Below are 16,885 nucleotides of genomic sequence, written 5' to 3'. Positions count from 1 at the left end.
ATGTCATAATTTGGGATGAATCAGTCACAAAGGCACATGGGAATGGTGATTAGTTGGTATGAAATTAACAAGCAGTGTAGGCTTGGTGCAATTTATCATCCGGTGTTCAAGTAATGCAAGTACTGCAAAAAATCTCAGCATGCATCATTTATTCATGGTCAAACACAATTTACCCTCATTGGTTTCTGTCATCTAGTATTGCGTGGGCTAGTTGAAAGTGAAATGTTGACCACATGATATGTTTTATGCTTTAATGATTATTTTGTTAGCTTTTCCTTTTTGTTCATAGAAGAAAACTCATTATCTTATTGATTTTATTCTCTGGTTAAAAAAATAACAGGGATTGTGATATCTGATTAATAAATTCATTGTTTGACATGCATATGTAAATATTGTAAGTACGTTGATGGAATATGATTGCTATTTAAAACATAAATAGAAATTAATTTTAACAAAATAAAGGATTTACAGTGAGTTATTTGTTGTCTTGATTATAGAAAAACCTGAGTTCTGAAGGTCACCTTTCCAAGACTTGCCATGTAGACATTCACAGGGTTTGGTGAAAAAATGTGAACCTGTGAACCCACAAAAAAAGTCAAGTATGGTCATAGGTAGAATGACAGATAAAGAAAAGGGCAACTCTAAACCAAATCTGAACTCAACAAGATAAAAAGCATTCCCCTGAATGGAGATCTTCCCAAATGTGGAGGCCTTATCTGTGGCTGGTCATGCTCATGTTTCGGTCATAGTGTTGTCAAGATTGCACCAAAATGAAGCACCGAAATCTGCATTGGGATTTTGTCTGGTAGTTAGGCTTACTGGTCATATGGGAACCGGTGTCATAGTGCTACCAGCTGGGTTTTGCTAGGACTCAGACCGCTACAGTAAATTACTACAACATATACCATAAAACCATGGACAACAATTGCTGGCTTTGCCCACCAACAGGCTTGTTATGCAGGCCTGCAGCTGGGTAATATTGGAGTCATTCTGCAACAACGTTACATGCAGCGATCGAAATACTCAATCATACAGGCATGATAAGTGATGATCATTTTTTAAAGACAGTGCTTTGTATGCGTGTGTAACAGGTACTGGCATTTTTCTATGTTGAAAACTATTGCAAGCTGTTGAAGCTTTTATTCAACTTTTTTTATATATCAATAATTCAATATGAACTACTTTGAAATTAATAGGAAAATTCTTGAATTATGACTAGTATAATGGAATTGTTGATATCAAGAATTTAGATTATTACTAGTTAAAATGTCATTATTGATAGCAAAAAATAAAAGGAAATATACGCGCTTTCTCTACCCCCTCCCTGTCCTACAATTCCCAGGGTGCAGTATGAGACCTCATCAGGCGACGACGGACTTCTACCGGCTGGACGTCACGATTTCCCGGGGATGGACGAGGAAGCGGTGCAGAAAAAATACAAAATTTAAAAAAACCAAAATGAAAAGAAGATTAATTTTGAATGCTAACAATATGGAGCGCTTACGTAGTGTTCAGTAGCTATGTTTTTACCTGTCTGTTGGAAACTCAGTGACTTGAATTGTGGATGCTAGGAATGCTAGAGTAGTAATGTGAAGTTAGCTTCTAGTCAAGAATCATTAGCCTCAAGCAAGCTAACGTCACTGAACCGGTGAACCTAGCGGACAGGTCTCGTGATCAAGCTATCTAACATTCGGGATGTGTACGTGACGCCAGGAAAGATGCTGCTGTTCTGGAAATCGATGCAAAGGATGCGTGGTACTTATTAGCTTGCGTTCTTACTAGAAGCATTCGAGACAGCGTGTATAGCTAAACTACAAACGATGGGTAGCTAATGTACGAATGCTGTTGTGCATGGATGATTCGCATTTCGGTTGGGATTATCGCATTTGGCGCATGCAAAACGTAGAACTAGACCAACTAGACACGTGTGTGCAAATACAGTAGAAGGTGCCCAACACAGGTTGAAGTAGACTATGTCGGATATTAGGTAGCCATTGGCCTAAAGTTAACCCGTTTACAGGCTCGATTTAAATGTTTTCGAAGCTCAGATGTTGCTACCATTGTTGCTGTGGTCCGTAGGACTATGATTGTAACTACTGCGAGGATGGGTCGGATGTACAAACGAAGACGAGTCTGTTGTCTTTGGATAACAACATTCCTCCTAGCTTTGCGTATATCACCAGCAGAACTGATAGTGTAGGAAGCCGACGTTGGAGCTTTTGTGGAAGGGGCATCTATAACGATAGCTGCTATGTTAGTGAATTGATACTGATTAACTTTAGTGCTGGCCATCACAACGTCTTGGTGCCCCGCTTTATCATGACTTATTTGTTAACCATGGGGGAGAGCGCCGTAAGGATGGTATCCCGGCCCGGGGAAGTAGTTGCACTGGGTGGGGTGCTGTCTCCCGTCGCTTCACAGAACTCGTCCACTGGCCACACCTTGGACCCCCATGACAAGGGCTGCGAGAACGGCGCATTGATGGATTCGTTCGGGATCTTTTTGCAGGGGCTGATAGGCGTCGTGGCCTTCAGCCTCCTAATGTGTGAGTACAACCTGTCCTTTCTTACTCAGTCTTTCGATTCGTACTGTGTTAGTTAGGTATGTCTCGTGAATTCTACTGCCATTGTTGATGAAGCAGTGTCGGCATCTGTATCTTTTCAAATTAAATAAGGTGATCTACTGTAGGCAGTGATTATCAGTAGTAACATTAGCAGACTGCAGACTTCAGTCCTTTTCTTGCAATAATATATGCCCCTCTCCCCTCCTGATGTTAAAAAGTGGAGAACATCACTGTTCATCTCAGGAATACAGAAATGTGATATCACCAATGTCCTGTTTTAATCCCAGCCAGTGTAAAGTTAGCCAATCAAACCAACAATTAGCGTTGCAAACAAAAGTGAATAACATTACACAGATACCTCTTTACACAGGTATACCTGTAACATGAATTGCCTAAAAATAAATGTTTACACATTCCTTCTGTTTGACAGAGCCCGGTCTCCGCTCTTTTTATATGCCGAGCCAAGCAGCAGGTCTGATTCAAATGCTGTCACATCCATAACCTGCTGTTGCAACTTGGCTCAGTTCAGAACGGGGAGATTTCAGGAGAGGCCATCGTTTGAATTCAGAGCTAAAAGGGATAATTTTTGCAGAAGCCGCAGGAGAGGGAGAATTATAAAAAGAGAGAAGGAATCGGAGAGTGAAGACGAATTGTGGTGAGATAAAGATACTGCTGTGGAAAGGTCTGGTCTGATTGAGGCTAGGTCTCTGATGGTTGTCAGTGGTGTTGTGAAGATAGGCTCCAGAAGGGTTGAGAGGGCTGTAAGGGGTCCCTCCTGTACTTGTCCCATGTGCCAGTTCACAGAAGTCTGCCTCTTATCAGACTCTCAAAGTAAAACAGACTGTTTACTGTGCTGACAGCAAGTCAGTAGGTGTAATAAAGAGACAGTGCTCTGTTGCAAAACATCCTACTGGATCAGCATTTTGTGAAACATAGGTTCTCCATAATACAATGTAATTATGTTTCATATTGTTGGGAAGTTGATGTCATTGGTGCTAGTAGTTTTATGGTACAGGCAGTCCCCGGGTTACGAACATCCAACTTACGGACAACTCTTACTTACGTACGGACTGCCATAAAGCCTATTATATTAAAAATTTGAGTTAAATACAATGGTTTGTAATAACGAACGCACACATTACTTTGTGACGCTCATGAAAACATTGCGCGGTGTATTTGGAAGTGTTTCTTAAGTGTTTTATAGGCATAGAAAGGTAAAATATATACTATATACTAAGACAAACACTTGACTAACTGACACTAAATATGAACCTTATGTACCTGTTCCAACTTACCTGCAAATTCGGCTTAAAGACAGACTTAGGAATGGATCTCGTTTGTAACCCCGGGACTGCCTGTACTAATAGAGTGGTGCTGACAGTGAGTCAGCACCACTCTATGATGCACCCGGCGTGGATGGGCCCACCTGGGATTCTAAGCTTTTAGTCCTGTGAGTGCATACGATCTGCTTAGAGTTGACTGTAGACGCACAGTTGTGAGAGAAAGGCAACACTTTGCACTGCAGTGTGTATTTGCATCAATACCCATTTTTCTGGGCAGTTTGCAAAGTGTGCAGTCAGGACATTTCTTGAAAACATTGATTTGACTGCGGATGCGTGATTTATGTTGGCAGCCCGCCCACTCAGAAAGTGTAAACCTCTTACCCTTTGCATGTCCTCATTTCCTCCCTTTTGAGAGAGAGCGAGTGAGTGAGGGAGGGAGGGATGGAGGGAGAGAGAGAAAGAGAGAGTGAAATAGGATAAGTGGGTTATCTGCTCCACTTCATATCATCTTCCCACTTGCTTAAGCTGTTTTCTAGGCATGAAGTGGCTATTTCTTTTCTTCCAAAGTTTTAAAAGAAAAAATTTCTGACAGGAATGTTCCTCAGCTTAGCGGTCTGTGGGAACAGGGAAGTGACAGGTGATGCCATCGCAGCTTTTCTCTTTAATGTAACAAGTAGACACATTTTTTTCTTTTACATTTTTACAAAACAGATTTCGGGAATACTTCAATAAGAGGGGATTTCAGTCGGCAGGGCTTTCTCTGTCTCTCTGTGTGAGAGCTGCTCCTGCAGTGCATGGCTGTGGAGTACATCACTTCACCGTGCAGATGTTTAACTCTTTATTTCCTCCTCCCCTGGGCAGTGAAGCGGTTCCGGGAGCCCAAGCATGAGAGGAGGCCCTGGCGGATCTGGTAAATCGGCCGTCCTGCATTCTCATTCGCTGCATGCATACGAATGACCACCTACACCAAAGAGGCAGAGGTTGGGTTTTGGAAGTGCTGCTGAATGAATTGCTCAACCCCAACTTTGTGAAAGCAAGTGTGAATACTTCAGTGTGATCCAGTCCATCTCACTTCGCTACAATAGATGCGAGCACGTGAATAAATCCTGAATACCCTAGCCTAAGCAGACATAAACGGCTGCACATGTGGTACAGGTCACCCGGTGGTGGGTTGCACATGTCACTCGTGTCATGTTGAGTACCTGTGTGCGGTTGCCTTTGGCCAGGTGAACATTCAGCCCCTCTTCCTCTGCCCCACCCCAGGTTCCTGGACACCTCCAAGCAGGCCATTGGGATGCTTTTTATTCACTTTGCCAACGTCTACCTGTCAGACCTCACTGGAGAGGACCCCTGCTCGCTGTAAGTGTGTGCGTTTGTGTGTGCGCTTTTCTCTGTCCCTGAGTGTGCACATATGTGTCTGTTTGTGTAACGGTATGTGTAAATGTTAATATTCCATTAGAGCCAGTTAGTCACATCTTCCTTGAGGAAAATGGCTCCTCTTCATATTAATGGGCACACAAGTTTTTGATATCACTGATGTCACCGGCAGTGTCGGTGACATCAGGACTACTGTTTATATGCACTACCTTCGGCTGAGTTTTTATTGGCTGTACCAGTGTCCAGGTCTCTGATTGGATATGAATCCACAGGTACCTGATTAACTTCCTGTTGGACGCATCTCTGGGCATGCTGTTGATCTACGCAGGGGTGCGGGTTGTGAGCGCAGTGGTGGAATGGCGACAGTGGGACTCTCTGCGTTTTGGGGAGTATGGTAAGAGCCACAAAGCCAGGGCCACTGGAGGGGGTGGTATGTGGGTACCTTCATCTGCTTATAAAGTTTTCTTTTAAAGATTACTTTTTTATTGCACTTTACTTTTAGCACTTTTCATTTTCTGCAGTACGGTGCTTTTGCATAAATTACTTATATACCCATTACCTGAGATCAGTTTGAGTTGACTTTAAAATTATTTACAGGGCCTAAAAAACACCACAGTGAGATTAAATGTAGGAATAAGATTTCATGGTGTGCCTACATGTTAGGAATCTGTAAGACTAATTAAGCATTTCCTTGGGAGCTGAAACACTTCCATTGCAGCACTGTCATGTAGATTGCATTGAGGGACAGGAATCCCCTATTTTCCATGTAGCAATATGCTACTGGTCTTCAGTCAACATATGTAATCCCTGTGTAGTTCTGTAGGTGGCAGCACTTCCTCATTGTGCTCTAGGATGTTCTGCAGGACTTTCACGTGCACATTGTGCCTGTACTGAAGGGGAAAAGAAGATCGAAACAGCCTTTGAAAAGAAAATGATTTACTGGTCATTGACATCTTTATCAGTCACAGGACAGTGGCCTGGAGTTGCATAGGCCACTGTGTATTTTGGATTTACACAGGGCCCTGACGCTAAAGTCCGTTTCTAAAATAACATGACTGCCCTCTGCCCCCATTCCTCATTCCCCCATCCATTAGGTGAGTCGGTTCAGTGCACGGCTTGGGCAGGCCAGTGTGCTCTCTACATCTTCATCATGATGTTTGAGAAGGTCGTCATTGTTCTCGTCCTTCTCATCCCGCAGTGGAAGCAGGTGAGAGAGTGGGTTGATATGGGCAGGGGGAGGGGCTAAACAGAACTAGGGGTGACATCCTGTGAACTGTTGGTGAAAATCTTTTGTCCCTGTTGATGTGAAAATGATCATGTAGCTTCCGTCATTCAATTAGTAATCGGCTCCATACAAGTGGTATTTCAGTGGTATAGTTCCCCTGGTAGCTTTTAAGAGACAGATTTTCCACTGTAGTTCTATAAACTAATAATATAGTTCCACCTGTGTCATCACATGGCTCAATAATGTCGCTTAGCAAACTAGCCAGTATTGGTGGAATGCCTTAACGTGCAATAAAGTTATTCAAGTCTCTGATAAATATGTACAAATTAGCTGTGGATTGAACAATTGGACAAGATTTCAAGATTTCTAGTTGACGTACTTAATGAGTACATTTCCGCAACATGGCACAAGGGATTTCCTGTTGGAATTAATCCTGCATCTTCCTATTCCCACTTTTTAATGTATTTAATTACTACAGGATTAAATAATACCAGAAAAATATGAAAAAAACCTTTCAACCAAGTATCATTTTTATTTTTATATTAAAATTTTCATTTGTATTTTTGTGTTGAGGTTTGCTTTGATTTGATGCTTATTTTGAATGAACTTGATTTAGTTGTTTAAAATGTTGTTTAATCTGTGTATGTGTGTATGGTTGTATGTCTATGCTGTACATGTGTTTGTGTACCTGTGTTGTCCCTATTTTTCTGTGTGTGTGTGTGTGCCTGCGTGCGTGCATGCATGCGGGCCTGTGTGTGTTTGTCCTAGCTTGCTGTTCTGAACCCTATAAAGAACCCACAGTTGGAGTTGGCCATCGTCATGTTCATCGTCCCCTTCTTCGTCAATGTAAGTGACGGGCACTCTCATGGGTCTTCTCACTGCAGGACAGGGCGGCTGTCCAGCCTCAGTTATATTAGAGGGCAATGCATGGCTCTTTCTCAGCGTGTGTCTGCTACTTTTTTGCCTTTGTGTTGTTTGTGTTGTATGCATTGTGTTAATTATGTGCAATCTTTTATGCGTACTAACACTGTAGTTTTGTATAATTGTGTGTGTTTCTGTGTTGTTTCTAAGCGTCTTATGTGTTTTTGGTGCTGAAATCCATTGTCCTACCTCAATGAATTGCATTTTCTTTCTAGTATTTTGTGTGTTTGTGTCTGTCTGTGTGCGTGTGTGCGTGCGTGTGTATGCGTGTTTGCGTGCATGTGCTAGAGAGTCTATATTTGTGTCTGTTAATGGGTTTGTGATATGAATAGTACATATGTGGTCGCCAGGCCTTGATGTTCTGGGTGGTGGATAACTTCCTGATGAAGAAGAGCAGGACTAAAGCCAAGGTGGAGGAGAGGGAGGGTGAAGCAGAGTCTCGCAGCAGCGGCAAGGTGCGCTACCGACGCGCACTCTCTCATGACGAGTCTGAGTCTGAGGTGAGCTGTGTGCGCTGCACGTATAATAATAACAATAACAACAGTACTAATTATTATAACATGGATGAACCCGGTCTATTGTTCCCATTGGTCAGTTTGCTGACCAATGATAAACCACTGGTAAATAGAATATTTGCACATCGTTTTAATATCATTGCAGTTTCTACCAGTTTACGTTGTCATTGTATATCAGTAGCCTATATGATTTAAATAATTGTCGACAGAAGGCACAATACTGTGATGTTTCCTGATTGAGAGGAGTGTCTTGTTCAGTCAGAGCAAAGATTCCAGTAGTGGTAGTCCTGTCCTTTTCTGCTGATGCGAGCGGCCACCCTCCCCCCATAGATCCTGATCTCGGCTGACGATGAGATGGACGAATCAGATGGAGAGGAGGATTTGCGGCGGTTGACCGACCTCAAGCCTGTGAATAAGAAGAAGCACCGGCTGGAACTTCCTGTTTGACCCCTTTCTTTTTGGGCCTGGTCCCTCGCGTATGGCCAGGGGTGGCCCCCCTGTTTTTAAAGCATGCAACAAGAACTGCTATATCCATATTCATTTTGATGGAGGCAGATGGGAAGCATGCTTCGGATTGATGATGAAAGGAACCAATCAGAGAGCTCTTTTTGTGTCAGCAACCAATAATTTTAGGGCTCAGACCGTTAAGGACGACAGGATAAACAAAGTCAAATACTGGACTTACTGAATAGTAGCTCTTTTGGAATAAGACTGGATGGTCAAGGATAACCTTTCTTGACACGGCAGGTTCCATTGTTTACAATGCTGCTTTCTGATTCATGTTACTTTAATTTTTAAAATAATTTCCAAAAGACAATAGAAACCACTCAACAGTTTTGTGAATCGTTTATTTATTCTATATTCAGCGCAGTGTCTGAATGTTGCTATGGTTACTTTTGTACCTGGGCAGCTGTGGAAAGATCATATTTTGAGCACTGTGCGTTCCTTTTCAGGAGATTTCTGCAGTTGATGATGTGATGGGAACCACAGTGGTTTGAGAGGTAGTGTTTAGATCTTTATGGAATACCTTTCCATTTAAATCCTCTCCTGTAAAGTGGGTGCACTGTCTTTGAGCACCATTTTCAGAACTACCTGTGCATGTGTTTGAATTGTTTTTTTCAGACCAGTCATTTATGGACGAAGGCGTGGTGTGACAGCTGTACCTGCCCCTGCCACACTGTTCCTACATGAACACGGGGCTCTGATGTGTTTGATTGAGATGGCAATGGGGGTGGTTGATTCAGTCTAGCAAAAGGTTTGATTGACATGAGAGGCAGTGGAGACGGTGGGTGAAGCAGTTTGAACAGATGTTACTTTGCTGTCAATCAGCACGGCTTACTGTAAACACATGACTTCATGTAATACTATCTATTCTTAATAAGTGCTCTGAATACAAAAAGAAAGTATGATGCCTGCCTGTGAGCACAGAGCATAGTGCACAATGAAGGCCTTCCCCCTACTCTCACTGCACTGCCTGATAACAGGAAAAGCTGAAGGGCTTTTACTGAATACCCATATCTGTATGTGGGACAGGTGTATGTGAATACGGATTCACTGGCTAACATTCACTTTGGACTGTTTGTTCATAAGCCCTCTTTGTGTGGCAGCAGATTTGGCACAGTACTGGGTTCTGTACTGCTCAGGGATCAGTTCTTAGACCTTCCCCCCCACATCACAGAGAACCCCTCACATAAAAACAAGACTATGGGAGTGTCTTCTCTGCTGCCGGTGGTAGCTGGAGAGCTAGTTCTTTATTTCTTCTGTGTTGTATTTCTTCTTTGGCGATTTTTGCCAAAATATGGAAGATTCCTGAGAGCACTGCTCCTTTGATATGTAAAGGCAATGCGCGATCTCCATTTCTCCCAATGTTCGGTGTTCTTGTGTTGTTTTGATGGGAGGTGTGGGGTGGTGGGTGCGTCTGTATTTAATTTTACTTAAGTTAATTATTGGGGTTCTCCAAATTCTGTTCCTGTTGCCTTTGAAATGGGATACCGTGCCTATGTGTGTAGTGTCGTGTCTGTGGTTATGATCGTGGTTGTGGTTAGTGTTATCGCAACAGTCAATTAAATTTATTTTTTGTCTTATTTTGTTTTTTCATTTTCATTAAACCTATTTAAAATTCATTCTAAGCCTATTGAAAATGAATTTTAGTGCTACAGGTCAAGCGGACAGTCTTAGTGTTGTTGGGGGGTGTAACCTGATATCCCCTTGTGCCCCCTGTCAGTTGGAGTTACTGTACTTTTCTACCTGCCTCAAAAAGGGACAGAGACCTTGTGTCTGTGATGGTGGAGCAGTTTCCCAGTATATTTCTAATGGGTAATGCGGCAAGCAGGGAAAATGCATGGGCAGGGAGGAGGGTGATCTCTTTTTTATTTTTCATTTCTTATCATGTGTGTCTCTCAGATAGTCAAGTTGGATGGTTCATTTCCCCTGTCCCTTGTTTGTAGTTGAGTCTGTGCGTGTCTGTGTCTGTGTCCGTGTCCGTACACGCATGTGCCTGCACCCTGAAGGCGACCATGCTGATTTCATGTAGCTGCTTTAACCTTGCAGAGACAAAGATGGTGACAGAGCCAGTTTGATCCAGTCACGTCTAGACAGATTAATAGAATTCCGTATGAAGATGACACAAAATAACAAGATGGCCCAAAATCATAAAATAATCAAAAATTTCTCAGTGCTCCATCAGTGACCACCTGCCGATATAGTCTTTGGAATACTGAAAATAAATAAAAATGCCTCTCTGTACAATACGATGTATTTACATTATATATTTGTTTACAATAAAATTAATAAAATAATGTTGCAGTCGTTGGTGTATTTTGCCACATGGATAAATTATGTTGGTGAGGATGTGTGTGTGTGCATCAAGGGCTACCACCTAAATCTCGCCTCCAGGACTCCATTTGCACTGTCACATACATTTGAGTATATAAGATTGTAAAATTGAGGAAATAGAATGTTTTTGGCATGATGTCTAAGATACAAAGACATCAACAGCAGTTTTAGCCAGTTTCCCAGGGGGATAGATAGATTTTATAAAATGTCAGACCCGAAGGTATCCATAAAAGTGTGTAGGCCTATTTGGAATGTCAAATTTTGTAGTATACCATGAATCTAGGCCAACCCAGGTAGTGCCTGGATCTTCACAAATCCATTCAGCAATAATCTGTGCGTGGCATTGCATTTTAAGTCAACATCTTTTTTAATGCCAGACAAATGTTGAGAAATGGTTATTTAAGTCATCTACTGATTTTTTAGTTAAATACAATGGGAACATTTGAAAAGGATATATTCCCCATGGAAATTTCAGTAAGGCTGGGAGTCACAGAAGTTGCAGGTGCCACGGATTTCGTGGCTTTCTCCTTTTTTTCCATTTTACAATTTTGTCCATTTTAAGTACTTTCTGGGACATTTGGGTGGATGGTAACTGTCAACCTTAACGTAGCCTACGGTCTTATTTGTACAGGCCTACACATTTTGCCGATAGCCTATAAACTGAAAAGGTGGCTGCCTGAGGAAGAGAATACGGTATTGAAATGCGTTGTGGCGTCAGCACATGTATGGATGCAGATGGCCTTTTTTTTGCTCCTGTGGCTACTTATATAGTACGGTTTTGTGCAGTTTAAGCCTAATAAATTTATTTCTTCAGTACTGAAGAATTTCCCTATTTTTTCAAATGTATTTATTTCTTTATTTATTTATTCATTCATTTTATTTTATTTTTGTTTATTAGGTTTGAGTGCCTCAATAGCCTATTGCCAAATTCTGGGAGAAAGAAAGTGCCATAGTATTCGTGAAGTTATTCCCTTGGTGTACATGCGTGCAGGGGAACAAAATGGAGTGACGGTGTTTTTGTGAGTGAAAGTGAATAAAATGGCCAATAAGTGGCACAGGGAGTTAGCTCTTGGGAACTGCTTATTGAATTAGACAAGGATTATATGAGGGAATCTATTCAGTTTGCATGGTGAAGGAAACCCTCTGCACCAATTCTGAAAAGGAACAGCTATTATTATCCTCTCTCTCTCTCTCTCTCTCTCTCTCTCTCTCTCTCTCTCTCACACACACACACATAGTCTCATAGACACAGACTGACTCACTGAGTTATCTCTCTCTCTCTCTCTCTCTCTCTCACACACACACACACACACACACATATAGTCTCATAGACACAGACTGACTCACTGAGTTATTATTATCTGCAGCCCCCCCCCCCTCCCCCCTTAACCATATTGCATTCACACAGACTGGCTCATCATGCCATCTGACTTTATATGCCAATGAGCCACATATTTTTGCCATTTAAGATGAGCTAAAAAAGTTATAGTGTATCACAAAAAGAATTTTAGTAACATGACAATATGACACCTTTTGGTTATATTAGCTCTTCAGTGTGAGTATTAGACACAGCATGAATTAAATGAATTCTCTTAAAAAGTTTAATTCTCAGTTCAAACCCTGGTGTGAGTAGTACTTGGGAATATCTGATGTACACCAGCAAGGAGACATGGTGTTGTGGGTAATTATGGGTAATTAATAATTATTGGTACTTTGCTGAATATTTTGTATATGGAACCAAAGGTCATGGAAGAATAAAGGTTGATACAATGCTTTAAAAAATTGTGCTAAAAGCAACTTATTTTTATTATAAAAATAAAATTTACAGAATGGTTTTCAGGTAACTAATAAGACTGTCCACACTTGAAGTTTCAGTATCTCCATTTAGGTCCCACACCCTTTATCCCTAATCCCGGAAATGCATAAAATGAAGTGGTAAGGATGTTTGATGGCTGAGGACATGTGGGGCAGTGTGGAAACAGTCATCACACACATGTGAACACAGAGGAAGGGGGTGGGTGTTGTTGTTTATGTCTCCTTCAGCTGTTCCTCTGGAGCTTGACGAATTAGAAGAAACTGTCCCAGCTATATCAGCTGTTATCTCATACCTAATAATACACCCTGACAACAGACTGACACACAGAGAGGGAGAGAGCCCACTGACATAGTTTCTGAGTCATTGCTGACTCTCACACAGCCAGATATATAATAGGTTGGACAGAGAGAAATTGAGGAGACGACCACTCTGTCAGGAGCTTGTTTTCCCTTGACTCAACTTGCCTGCGTACACCATGTCCCAGGTAGGACATATTTTAGGCAGACTCTGTATTTTGGATGGTACAAGGTTGTGAAAGAGCAATTGCAAAGTGCTAATGTGAAACGTTTGTGAGCAATGCTCAAAAGCCTCCATTCATTTGGAATTATTCTGCAAAAGCTATAATTTCACATGGAGATGACTTCTTTGCCAGGGACACAGTGCGGTTCTCTGGTGGTGGTTATAAGCACTTAGAATGCAAGTGCTGTTCTGAGAAAGAGAACACCAGCTGTGTCGAAACATCAGAACTTGACATGCGATTGAGTAGGAAATTCATTTCTGGTCTGCCAATGATTCTGTTAGCAAATAGGTTCAGTAAGAAGTTAGCATGACTGTCATGGATCTGAAAGGAAGTTGCCTTGGGTTACATTTTCCCCTCTGTTCTCCTCCCTCCAGCCTGGTGAGGTGAAGAAGAAGAAGAGGCCAGTGATGAAGGAGGAGGACCTGAAAGGGGCCAGGAGCAAGCTGGGCCTGAAGGGCGAGGTGAAGAGCAAGACCTACGAAGTGATGGTGGAGTGTGGTGAGTTTGCCAAGCAAAGGCTTTAATACCTTCTGTGAGAAACAAGGAGGCAAGGCAAGAGGACAATTTTTGTCAGACTGAGCACATATACTGAGCTGAGTACAAGTTTCCATTCCTTGTATAGACTGTTGCGTACAGGGTGTTGCTGGGGGTGTGGTAGTCTGATTTTAGGCCAGTATCCACGTGGCCTCGTTCCCAACATAGAGAACACTGGTCACTCAGAAAAGACCCCAGCAAAGCAAACAAGCAAGACACTGTATTACGTTTTGAATCAGCTATTGAGGAGACTCAAGATCACTGGTAGATTGTACATACCTCTCAGTTTGTGCAAATATCTGTTTGGCAGGCTTACTAGAATCTGCTAATCTCACTTACTGCTGTTTAGGAATTTTTAAAGGTTTTTTTTTTCTTTTGATTTTTTGATATTTTTAAGAATGTTCATGTACTGTGCCTTGCTGACTGCATCATGCAGAATGTTTATCTTGCTAAACAGTAAAGAGTATGGCACCCACATTGAAGCAGTGCCAGGACATGCCATCTTGTGCGCTTTTTGTCTGAGGTCCTCACTTACTGTGATTTACCTGTCATCCCCAGAGCGCATGGGGAAGGTGGCGCCCTCTGTCTTCAGCAACGTGCGGTCTGGGGGAGAAACAGCTCTCCAGCAGCCTGGCAGCAAGCCGTCGGGCAGCGTCTTTGGGAAGTAGCGCTGTGCAGTACACACATCCCTCACTCTGCTGTCCATGGAGTTTGAGAGAGAGAGACTGAGAGAGAGCGAGAGAGAGAGAGAGAATTTGCAGAAGGATTGAAAGAAGAACTTTCTCGAAAGATCTGTCTCATGCTATGTGTTTATTGGTGTTTGTGTGCACCAATATGCCATCTGCACACATATGTATATGTCTGATCTCCATATGCCAGTTATTTTTATATGTAATTTAAGTTCTGTGCATATGCTTTAGAATATAAAGTACATGAACTGTGTACATTACAGTATATGTACATATGAAACCAGCACTAATTTATATCAATTGTAAATATATGGCAAATATTTTGACATATATTAAAATAACTTTTCTTATGTTCTTGAGTTTTATATTCTACCACACACTACCACACCAGAGGAGTCGAGGATCACACTGTGAAGATTTCACTGTCACACTTACACCAATGCACTGCATAAATGCAAACTCCTGACAACAGTAATTTGGCTCCATTCGTGAAGTATGAGGGTTGAGTCTTCTGTAGTTGGTTTGCTGAAACTCTGGTGAAAACAAAGTGTTAGCTATCTCGAATATTTACTTGACACATGAGGTCAGAGAACATTGTGGAGCAAAAGGGCAAAAGATTTTTCTTCTAGTTTATATTAACTCAGAGTACAACAGAAACAAACCACTGACTCAAGATAAAATAAAGATAGAACTGAGACAGAAAAAAACCAAATGATTATTTCTAAATCTGTAATTACCCATTTGCAATAACCATAAATATTTTTTTCTTAACCCAGAACTTATAGCAATACTTGCCAAAAGTGAAAACAAGCATATCATTTCACTTTACTTATTTACCTCACATTCATTAGCTATGCACATACAAGAATATGACATTGTCCATTTGCAGAAACTACAGATTTCAGAAAAAGAAACAGGAAAGTAATAAAAAGTAAAAGTGATACTTAATGCATGTAGTAGTGGGTAAAGAATGGGTTTCTTTCACTTGAATCCAGTATCCTTGTGAGAATTAACTCTTCAGTCCAGAATCATGGTAGTATAACTAACAGAAGAGTACTGCCCTGTGAACATTACTTATTGGAAACACAAAGAGCTGAATCTGTAGCAGACAAACAGTGGGGAGTGTGCTCAAAACATTATGTCATTCAGTATATTTGCTTCACTTCTTAAGACGAGGGTGTAACCCTTTGGAATCTGTGACATCAGTACTGACGAGACGGCATCCTGTCCTTGCTCACACTGCTGATATTTGTGCTATGCTGATGGGAGGTGTGTGAATGTATGTGGGGGTGGGGGTGGGGGAGGGGATTTAAGTGATTTATGTAATAATCATCATCATCATCATCATCATCATCATAATAATAATAATATAATACAATGTCAAATTGTGTTTATGTTTTACAAATTCTTTCTATGCCAGTCTAATAATTAAGATATTTCAATTTAAATTAATGCATTCTGCTACTTTCACAGCAGAGAGACAAAAACAACAAGGAAAAGAAGCTGGTGTCATTTCCCTTTTTAGTGCATGGTGGGTAGGACACGCATAATAGATTCAGTCATGGCACAGCAGCAAATGGGAGGAGGTGCTTGAATCTGCATTGGTCCTAGAGAACACTTCTTCTATTTTCTCCTCAGTCGACTGTGTCTGAACTAGCATATACATCATTGCATGCTTTGAAAAAGTATTTGCCCCTTAGTGATTTCCTCTATTTTTGCATACTTGTCACTCAGAATGGTTTCAGATCTTTAGACAAAATGTGATGAAAGCAGCTATCAAACACCCAGAGTCACTCCATGTGAAAAAGTAATTGCCCCCTTAACCCCTTAAGTCACATTCAGGCCAGTGTGTTTATTTGCATTCATTTGGGGGTTTTTTTACGGTGAAATTTTCAATCAGTCTGGTCACACAATACACCATCTAAAATATTAAAACTCATAGTTCTACCTCTATACATTATTTTACCATGCCAATGATTTAGTGACAACAGTTCCTTATTTTGTAACGTGGGGTGGTCGAAGACCCATAATATCATTTTGGTTAGCCATGTCAATGAAGACAAAAACAGGGAACACACAGCCTATTAATCTTCTTGCTATGTTCTCTTTATGACAGACTGGTTGAGAATCTGAATCTGAATCTTACCCCTAACCCTTTGTTAGCCTTTATATGCATGAACTAATTAATGAAAGGCACACAGCTGGCCAAGTAACAGCTGAACTTCCAACTGTCCAATTTCTTCTGCCCAAAATGGGGGGACTATGTATAAAAGGGCTGTAATTCCGATATGGATCAACCAATATGGATGTAAATACCATACTCAAATTAAAGCTGACTATACTGTAACCTCTTATTCATTGTTCCATTTCACATTCAATGTGCCGGAGTACAAAAATAAATAAAAATTATGTCACTGTCCAAATACTTTAGCATTTAACTGTGCATGCAAAAGTAAAAAAAAATCCCTGTCCCAAAAATTATATTTATATATATATATATATATATATATATACATACTCTGTGACCTGGCTTAGTGCTATCAGTTAGACTTGGGCCAGGTCTGCTGGTCATTGCTCCGGTCTGAGGCTCATAGTCCTGTTGATTCT

General features: G+C 41.2%; 2 protein-coding genes across 3 annotated transcripts; both read left to right on the top strand.

Annotated features, from left to right (window-relative positions):
• Positions 1–1,365: 1,365 nt before the first annotated feature.
• Positions 1,366–10,682, top strand: LOC118211496 (store-operated calcium entry regulator STIMATE-like). 2 transcript variants are annotated; one of them, XM_035388743.1, is made up of 8 exons: positions 1,367–2,545; positions 4,708–4,756; positions 5,110–5,205; positions 5,496–5,617; positions 6,318–6,430; positions 7,217–7,294; positions 7,720–7,869; positions 8,215–10,682. In XM_035388743.1, the coding sequence occupies exons 1-8, from the start codon at positions 2,320–2,322 to the stop codon at positions 8,329–8,331; spliced, it is 951 nt and encodes a 316-aa protein (XP_035244634.1). In that variant the 5' UTR covers positions 1,367–2,319; the 3' UTR covers positions 8,332–10,682. The 2 variants fall into 2 exon arrangements, with proteins under 2 accessions (XP_035244635.1, XP_035244634.1); XM_035388744.1 differs by lacking the exon at positions 7,217–7,294 and having other exon boundaries at positions 1,366–2,545.
• Positions 10,683–12,905: 2,223 nt separating this feature from the next.
• On the top strand, positions 12,906–14,628 carry LOC118211497 (musculoskeletal embryonic nuclear protein 1-like). Its single transcript, XM_035388745.1, has 3 exons — positions 12,906–13,019; positions 13,430–13,553; positions 14,148–14,628. The coding sequence occupies exons 1-3, from the start codon at positions 13,011–13,013 to the stop codon at positions 14,255–14,257; spliced, it is 243 nt and encodes an 80-aa protein (XP_035244636.1). The 5' UTR covers positions 12,906–13,010; the 3' UTR covers positions 14,258–14,628.
• The last annotated feature ends 2,257 nt before the right edge of the window (positions 14,629–16,885 follow it).

This window comes from Anguilla anguilla, chromosome 13, assembly GCF_013347855.1.
Source record: "Anguilla anguilla isolate fAngAng1 chromosome 13, fAngAng1.pri, whole genome shotgun sequence".
NCBI lineage: Eukaryota > Metazoa > Chordata > Actinopteri > Anguilliformes > Anguillidae > Anguilla > Anguilla anguilla.
Note: the sequence above shows the minus strand (reverse complement) of the source record. Positions and strands in the feature narration are given on the sequence as shown.

What these genes read in the sequence shown, in the direction of transcription:
- LOC118211496 (XM_035388743.1), top strand. Translation starts at nt 2,320, where the DNA reads ATGACTTATTTGTTAACCATGGGGGAGAGCGCCGTAAGGATGGTATCC. An exon ending in AGGAGGCCCTGGCGGATCTG is followed by an intron (nt 4,757 to 5,109) that starts GTAAATCGGCCG and finishes GCCCCACCCCAG; the next exon opens with GTTCCTGGACACCTCCAAGC. An exon ending in TCTGCGTTTTGGGGAGTATG is followed by an intron (nt 5,618 to 6,317) that starts GTAAGAGCCACA and finishes CCCATCCATTAG; the next exon opens with GTGAGTCGGTTCAGTGCACG.
- LOC118211497 (XM_035388745.1), top strand. An exon ending in CGAAGTGATGGTGGAGTGTG is followed by an intron (nt 13,554 to 14,147) that starts GTGAGTTTGCCA and finishes TGTCATCCCCAG; the next exon opens with AGCGCATGGGGAAGGTGGCG.